Source organism: Terrapene carolina, unplaced genomic scaffold (assembly GCF_002925995.2).
Source record: "Terrapene carolina triunguis isolate 2854851 unplaced genomic scaffold, T_m_triunguis-2.0 Scaffold62, whole genome shotgun sequence".
In the NCBI taxonomy this organism is placed as follows: domain Eukaryota; kingdom Metazoa; phylum Chordata; order Testudines; family Emydidae; genus Terrapene; species Terrapene triunguis.
The window spans coordinates 33505090-33513423 of NW_020664413.1; the positions used below are offsets into that span (position 1 = coordinate 33505090).

An 8334-nucleotide genomic window follows, 5' to 3' on the forward strand; every position below is an offset into this window, starting at 1 on the left:
TTCTACCTGTAACATTGCTGGAATTTCCATGATAAACAGATCATGGTAGTAGAAGAACATAAATTATTTAGTAAGAGCACTGTACCTGGTGGGGGGAAGTGAACCTCTTTTCATATGTCAGTCGACTCGCTTCCATCGAGAATCGGAAACTTTTCCTTCTGATACTGTCCTCTGATTCAGATTTGGGGAACTTTTCAACATCTCCCTTGTCTTCTGCTTCAGACAGTTCCTTCTGTCTTCTTTTCTTCCTTCTGTTTCTCCTTTCTTTAGCACTCTTTGAGCTCAACTTCGATGCTTCTGAGGAACTTTCCAAGAGCTCCCCTAGTCCCCCTACTCCACTCATATCTCTTGACGCAACAGACGCTGCTACTACTGCTGCTGTTGCCTGTTGGTTTACAAGGTGTGCTATTTTTAGAATGTAGATAGCTAACAATTTTATATACTTGTACTGATTTTTATTATTATCAGTATAATCAGTTGCAATTTGTGAGCAACATTTCAATCAGACAAACAGTCTCAAAAAAATAAATTCAAGACAATTTTGTTTAGAGAAATATTTAGTTCCCTATTATATGGAGCATAAGACAACAAAAGAACTAAGTTAAGTAGTACCATAACAGCACAGCTCCCCAAAGACAAAGGTACAGTACATTAGCTTAAAATCAACGTAGTACAAGAAATCATGAGCATTGCATCCTCCATGCACTTCAGATCTATGTGCTTCTCCATCTCTCACGAGAAAGGCAATACATCCTACTCCAGAACAACTCAGCTGGTCCCCTCTGCCTGTTCACAGTGAGAACTACTGGTTGTTCTTCCTGTATGGAGATATGTAACTCATACCATGTGACTTGATCCATTAGAATAGGTAGGGGGATTGATTGACTTAACCATCGGGGCAAAGAGACATTTAGGGCAGATCCAGGCCCTTTTCCCGGGGGTGACTGTAAACGGTTCTGAAATGCTGCGATGGAGGATATGTTGGGGAAGCTGCCAGGCCTCCACAGGTTGACAAGGTCAGAAGATGTGTGACTCCAGAAATGGCTAATTTTGTGTATGAACAGGGGGATCAGTAATTACCCACCAAAATAACATCATATTTGGTACCAGAGTTATTCAGGGTAGATGTGGTGTACCTCTCTGACAGGGGAGTGGCTATATTTTTGGCTGATGTTAGAGAGGGAATTGTTAAGCTATCTGAGAACCTGGCTTCAGGTGGGGAGGAGGCAGCCAAGCTGTTTGCTGGCTTTTCCTTGTGACATGTGTTCAGTGTAAGTACTCGTTTGATAGGGGAGCTGGTTCCCTGATAAACTGGAATTAGAAGCAGACTTAAGGGAAGGCATCCCCAGAGAAGCTGGGGAATGGGGTTGTGGCTCCTAATGTACACCTAATGTGGTGTAGCAATGAGAAAATCCACTTTCCCAGCCCATTTACCTTCACACAAGAGAAGGGCATTGGAGTCCTAACCATGGGCTTGGATCAGATGCCGTGGGGCTGGGGGGGCTGATGACATCCCTCAAACAGGTGGAAAGGAGTGATGATCCATGCTTTATGAATTGTTGCTGAATAGTTCCCAATGAGTACGTTAATAAAGTTGTGGCCTAAATAAACCATATATGTTGCATCTTGTCTTTCTTCCTGTGTGTTTGGGACAAAAGTTCTACATCCTGCTCTAAAAGAACTCAGCTGGTTCTTTCTGGCTATTCATAGTTAGGATTAATTGTTGTTCTTTCTATATAGGGTTAGGAATCTCACAATATACAACCTGATCCATTAGATAAAATTAACTAATTTAGATCTTCATTAACGTTTGCAGAGTGTGTGATGTTAAAAAGAATCTCAAGCAGATAGTTTATCGAGAAGAACGTAACAGCCAAAATGTTGTCACAAAGGTTTAAGATTATCCCACTCAATTACCTACAATAAGAATGTGGGGACAGATTCTTGGTTCCCCACCTGGCTGCTTTTTTGCTCTTCAGGAAGTAGAATGTTTCACTAACAAGGCAGATGGGGATTCTCCTGACACAGGGAAATCCTCAGGTGGTGTAAAGATGATATAAGGTTCTATGCGACTTGCTCTTATCCTCTTCCTCAACCCCAGAATAAAGAGGGGTCAGAGACAAGAGGGGGATGTGGCCAGAATCCCTTGAGCTTTGGTGATACCCAGGTGGTGCCTACTAGACCATTCCAGTTTTTGCAACTTTGAACAAGATGAGGGCTGCTTTAAGTTTTGTTTGGGGATGAATTAATCACTGAAGGAGTGAAAATGTGACTTTCTACTCTTTTCCACCTCCAGCCCTGCATTGATCACAACTCAACTGGATCCAGTGACCTGCCCTGTAATGGGTGCATCCTTCCCACTTTCTCATACACACAAAGAAACATGGCAACATCACCCCTATTCTCGGATTACTCCACTGACTCCCCATTCATTTAAACAATAATTTTGCATAGACTTTATCCAGCTTTTGTTTCCCTCTGTTCCCCCCAGTCCTTGCTCATCTAGCATCAGTCTCTGTTGCTTCATGCAAATGCACAAGTACAGTGGCAGCTGTCTGGAATAGCCTCCAGATATCCTTCAATTTAATTAATCTCTGTCAGCTTTCAGATATTGCCTGAAACCTTATCTTATCCCCCCACTTGCCTATAGAGCTTTGTTTTCAACTTTGTAGCTGCATTTTTTAATATAATGTATGAAAAAGTACTAGAGAAAGTAAGGTCTATATTAAATGTTAATAACACAATGGCTAAATTTTTGAACAATTCCATATCAATGACAATAAATATCAATACCAAATTTGAAAAAAGGATGTACCATTGCTAATATATATTTTTATTCTCCACAATTCTGCTCCTTTCTGAGTGATTTGAAGTGACAGTGTTTAATGGCTAATATATATATATGCTAATGCAGATAGTGAAGAAATCTTTCTTTTCAAGTTAAAGATAGAGGGGCCTGATTATCCATTGCCTTGCACCTTATGGAGTCATTTATACCTGGTCAAAGTATGTGTAAAATAATACGAGTGTAAATGACTAGAGGATTCTGATTTGCTTGCATTTTACACCCATTTTGTACTTTTGTAAATGACTAGACTAGGTGCAAGGCAGTGGAAATGCAAGCCCAGAAATTAGATGTTGGGTTCTCACGGATAACACCTTCTCAGACCATTTGTCTTTGGATAATAACCCTCATACAACAGGTGTATATTAAAAATTACATTTTCTTGTAACATTATTTACAATGTCTGCTTTTCCCAGTAAACAAGATTGTTATAAGAGATTATCCAAGAAGTAATTCCATCCATCAAGCCTTTGTTACTTAAAGGATTTATATCTTTTTCTAAGGCCCTAATAGACTTCAGTGTGGTTACAACTAGGTATGTGCTTAAATACTTTGCTGGAACAAGGCCTATGAGAATATCCTAGTACTAATACCTTTCCTTCAGTCAATGTTTGAGAGGGATTATTAAATAGAGCAGCTCTGAACATTCTCTCACAGACTGTAAACCAGAAGCAACTTCTTTTAATGCCACCCAACTTTTTCACAACTATTATGAGATCTGTAACCCCAGGATGTCATTGATATCATGCATTGTAATTCTCCATTATTTCTGTAACATTGTAATCCCCAATCTTTTACCTGTAGAATCTTATGGTGAACTTAAGGCTTGTCTACATTACTACAGGCTGGATTGATGGGCAGTGATCGATCCAACAAGGGTCGATTTATCGCGTCTAGTCTAGACACGATAAATCCATTGTCGAGCACTCTCCCATCGACTCCGGTACTCCGCCAGGGTGAGCAGCATAGGCAGAGTCGACGGGAGAGTGTCAGCCGTCGACTTACCGCAGTGAAGACACCGTGGTAAGTAGATCTAAGTATGTCAACTTCAACTACATTATTCATGTAGCTGAAGTTACATAACTTAGATCAATTTCCCCCTTCCCCTCAGTATAGACCAGGCCTTAGTAACAGTGGTTTACTGTGCCATGGATTTGTTTTCTTGTTATTTTCTTGGTGAGATTATAAATTGTTGATTCACTTAATAAACTAGTTACTTTAGGTGATAAACAAGGCTTCTTATTTTTCAGTTCACTGTTAAGTATATTAAATATTATTATACGTACTAATTTCTGGGAGTAAGTTATAATTTTAGGCATAAGAATAAGGATGTGCAGAAACAGACAAAGTACATTTTCTTCACAAAATATACCTGAGCTTCTTCTTGTTGTTTTTTTAGCTGTTCAAGCATCTGCTGAAATTCTGCCTCTTTCTGCTCTGCTTCTTCCAGTGTTGCTTGATTCTGTTCTTCATAGGCCATGGCAACCACAGCCAGGATCAAATTCACCAGATAGAAAGAGCCCAAAAAAATCACCAGAACGAAAAATATCATGTATGTTTTTCCAGCAGCTCGTAGCGTCTGTGGGAAAACAATTCCATATAAATGTGTAATGTCATTGCTAGTCTGATAGTATGTTAGTGATGCAATTCATGCTCTGATAAGTAGTAGTTTAAAGGGTTTTGTCACAACTAGGGCTGTCAAGCAATTAAAAAAATTAATCACAATTATTTGCGCAATTAATCGTGCTGCTAAACAATAATGGAATACCATTTATTTAATATTTTTTGATTTTAATAAGAACACAGAATACGAAGTGCACAGTGCTCACTTTATATTTATTTTTATTACAAATATTTGCACTGTAAAAAACCAAAGAAATAATATTTCTTAATTCACCTCATAGTAGTGTAGTGCAATCTTTTTATCATAAAAGTTGAACTTACAAATGTAGAATTTTATACAAAAAAATAACTGCATTCAAAAATAAAACAATGTAAAACTTTAGAGCCTACAAGTCCATTCAGTCCTATTCAGCCAATCACCCAGACAAAGTTTGGTTACAATTTACAGGAGATAATGCCCACTTCTTGTTTACAATGTCAGCTGAAAGTGAGAACAGGCGTTCACATGGCACCGTTGTAGCCAGCGTCACAAGATATTTAGGTGCCAGATGTGCTAAAGATTCATATGTCCCTTCATGCGTCAACCACCATTCCAGGGGACATGTGTCCATGCTGATGACAGGTTCTGCTCGATAACTATCCAAAGCAGAGCGGACCGACGCATGTTCATTTTCATCATCTGAGTCAGATGCCACCACAGAAGGTTGAGTTTCTTTTTTGGTGTTTCGGATTCTGTAGTTTCCACATCGGAGTGTTGCTCTTTTAAGACTTCTGAAAGTATGCTCCTCACCTCATCCCTCTCAGATTTTGGATGGCACTTCAGATTCTTAAACCTTGGGTCGAGTGCTCTAGTTATCTTTAGAAATCTCACATTAGTACCTTCTTTGCGTTTTGTCAAATCTGCTGTGAAAGTGTTCTTAAAATGAACATGTGCTGGGTCATCATCCAAGACTGCTCTAACATGAAATATATGGCAGAGTGCAGGTAAAACAGAACAGGAGACATACAATTCTCCCCCAAGGAGTTCAGTCACAAATTTAATTAATACATTATTTTTTTAACGAGTGTCATCAACATGGAAGCATGTCCTCTGGAATGGTGGCCAAAGCATGAAGGGGCATACGAATATTTAGCATATCTAGCACGCAAATACCTTGCAACACCGGCTACAAAAGTGCCATGTGAATGCCTGTTCTCACTTTCAGGTGACATTGTAAATAAAAAGCAGGCAGCAGTATCTCCCGTAAATGCAAACAAATTTGTCTTAGCGATTGGCTGAGCAAGAAGTAGTACTGAGTGGACTTGTAGGCGCTAAAGTTTTACACTGTTTTGTTTTTGAGTGAAGTTATGTAACAAAAAAAATCTGCATTTGTAAGTTACACTTTCACGATAAAGAGATTGTACTTCAGTACTTGTAGGAGGTGAATTGAAAAATACTATTTCTTTTGTTTATAATTTTTACAGTGCATATATTTGTAAAAATCAAAATAATAATATAAAGCAAGCACTGTACACTTTGTATTCTGGGTTGTAATAGAAATCAATATATTTGAAAATGTAGAAAAGCATCCAAAAATATTTAATACATTGCCATTGGTATTCTATTGTTTAACAGTGTAATTAATCACAATTTAAAAAATTAATCACGATTAATTTTTTTTAATCACGTGAGTTAACTGCAATAAATCGACAGCCCTAGTCACAACTGAATACGTCCATTCATACAATTTTACCATCAAATAATACTTAGCACTTGATTTACACAAGGTTCTTACCAACTGATAAAGATTTTCCCAGAAGTCCTGAGTCATCAGCCGAAAGAGTGACAAGAATGCCCAGCTGAATGTGTCAAAGCTCGTGTAGCCATAATTGGGGTTTCTACCAGCTTTCACACATATATATCCTTCTGGACATTGACTGTGTGAAGACAGAATATGAGGTGTTATAGTTACTTTCAGTCCACTCTGACTCTGTGTTATGTTTCAGAACAAAATGCATTGTTTTCATTTGCCATATCATCTATTATTTTTGGACAGTTGTTCTTTAGGAAACTCTTGTCAATTAAAATGTTGTGTTTTAAGACAACTCCAGAAGGCTCCCAAAAACCTAGCTAAGATAAACATAAATGAACAATGCCCCTTTAGTTTGTATTTTGTTGCTAAATAGCACTTGCTTGTTTTCCATAATGAAAACCCGTCAAACTATTCAGTTCAGAATTTCACTGGCCACATTTTTCAACAGTAATCTCCAATCCAAACTAGTAATTCCCAGACAAAAAATATTTGCTAAAATGGAGGTTGTAAATAAAGCTGGGTGAATAACTATTTTTTGGTTCCCCTAGCAGATCTGGAAAAAAAACTGGTTTGGGTCAAACCAAATCTAAAAACTGTAAATTGAAAAAAATCTGTTTCTGGTTGAATGGAACATGGGGTTGTACACAGACATTTAGGCCAGTGGCACTCATGTGGGTTGTGAGAGACCCTGGCTGAGTTCCCCAACCTGCCTGTTATGGAAAAGTAATTTGAACTTCAGTCTCCCACATCAGAGGGAAACTGCCTTAGCCACTGTTCTATAGGTTAGTCTAAGGCAGGGCACTCTAAGTCTCTCTTGTTGGAGCTGTTCCATTTTGTATAAAGAATTAGGGTTGTCAACTTTGTTTGGATGAATTCCTGGAGGTTTCATCACATGATATTACCTTTAATTAAAGATTAAATCTTTAATTCCTGGAGACTCCAGGACAATCCTGGAGGGTTGGTAACCCTATGAAGAATTCATTGGAGCAGCAGCTTGAACTTGGATCTCCCACATCATACGTGAATGCTCTAACCATCAGGCTATACCGTCATTCTCATGGTCTTTCCAAGCCCTAATTATGAATGACTGTGAATTGCCACTATGAATGATAGTGTGTCAGGAAAAGAGAATAAGGATGCAATATGGGGAATGCAAATTCAAGTTCCTTTTTGCATCCCAGGCAAGTGCACTAACCACTGGGTAAAAGTTATAATGGAGGTCATAGCCTCAGCTTCCAGGCATAGGCCTCTATTATTTATTTGTTTTGTTACTGTTGTTATTAGTGGCCAAAAATATTTGGCAAATTCACAAATAGTTTCAGCTTAACCAAAATGGCAATTTCTAGTGAATAAATTATTTGTTTGAAAATTTTCACTCAGCTCTAGTTGTAAATATCCAGTAATTTAGAACATTAGACAAATGTGGCTTTAAGTCAGGAAGTCCACAGCTAAGATTAAGAAACAAATGTTTTCTATAAATTGTTTCACTCTACACATTTAGTTTCTGGAGCTTAACTGGCAAGTAAATTCCTTCAGCTCTGCCCATTTGATTGGCAAATTGGCCACTCTGCAAGACCTATTTAGAAGCCTGTAAATTGCTGAGACCTTGTGGAGTTTTCAAAGGTTCAAATACTTTAGGGTTACCATATTTCAGCAAGCAAAAAAGAGGACGGGAGGAGCCCCGCCCTAGCCCCGCCCCTGTCCTGCCCTAGCCCCGCCCCTGCCCCTCCCACTTCCCGGCCCCCTCAGAATCCCCAACCCTCCCCCCCGCTCCTTGTCCCCTGACTGCCCCCTCCTGGGACCCCTGCCCCTAACTGCCCCCCAGGACTCCACCCCCTACCTAAGCCTCCCTGCCTCTTGTCCCCTGACCGCCCCCTCCTGAGACCCTCCCCCCATCCTAACTGGCCCCCTAGGAACCTACCCCCTACCTGTACCCTGACTGCTCCAACCCTTATCCACACCCCCACCCCCAGACAGACCCTGGGACTCCCACGCCCCATCCAACCACTCCCCACCCCCTGACAGCCCCCCCCCGAACTCCTGACCCATCTAAACCCCTCTGCTCCCTGTCCC

General features: G+C 39.8%; 1 protein-coding gene across 16 annotated transcripts in view; it reads right to left on the minus strand.

Annotated features, from left to right (window-relative positions):
* The window catches only part of LOC112105136 (sodium channel protein type 2 subunit alpha-like), a 101449-nt gene that overhangs the window by 78287 nt on the left and 14828 nt on the right, over positions 1-8334 (minus strand). For 12 of the 16 annotated variants that reach the window (XM_026647523.1, XM_026647519.1, XM_029910580.1 and 9 more), the window contains exons 8-10: positions 6244-6385; positions 4218-4424; positions 86-385 (exon numbers count right to left, since the gene is read on the minus strand). In XM_026647523.1, coding sequence (XP_026503308.1) covers positions 86-385; positions 4218-4424; positions 6244-6385 — 649 coding nt within the window. Of the gene's footprint in view, positions 1-85; positions 386-4197; positions 4425-6243; positions 6386-8334 lie in introns of all 16 variants that reach the window. The other 4 variants (XM_026647520.1, XM_026647517.1, XM_026647514.1 and 1 more) reach the window with 3 other exon arrangements.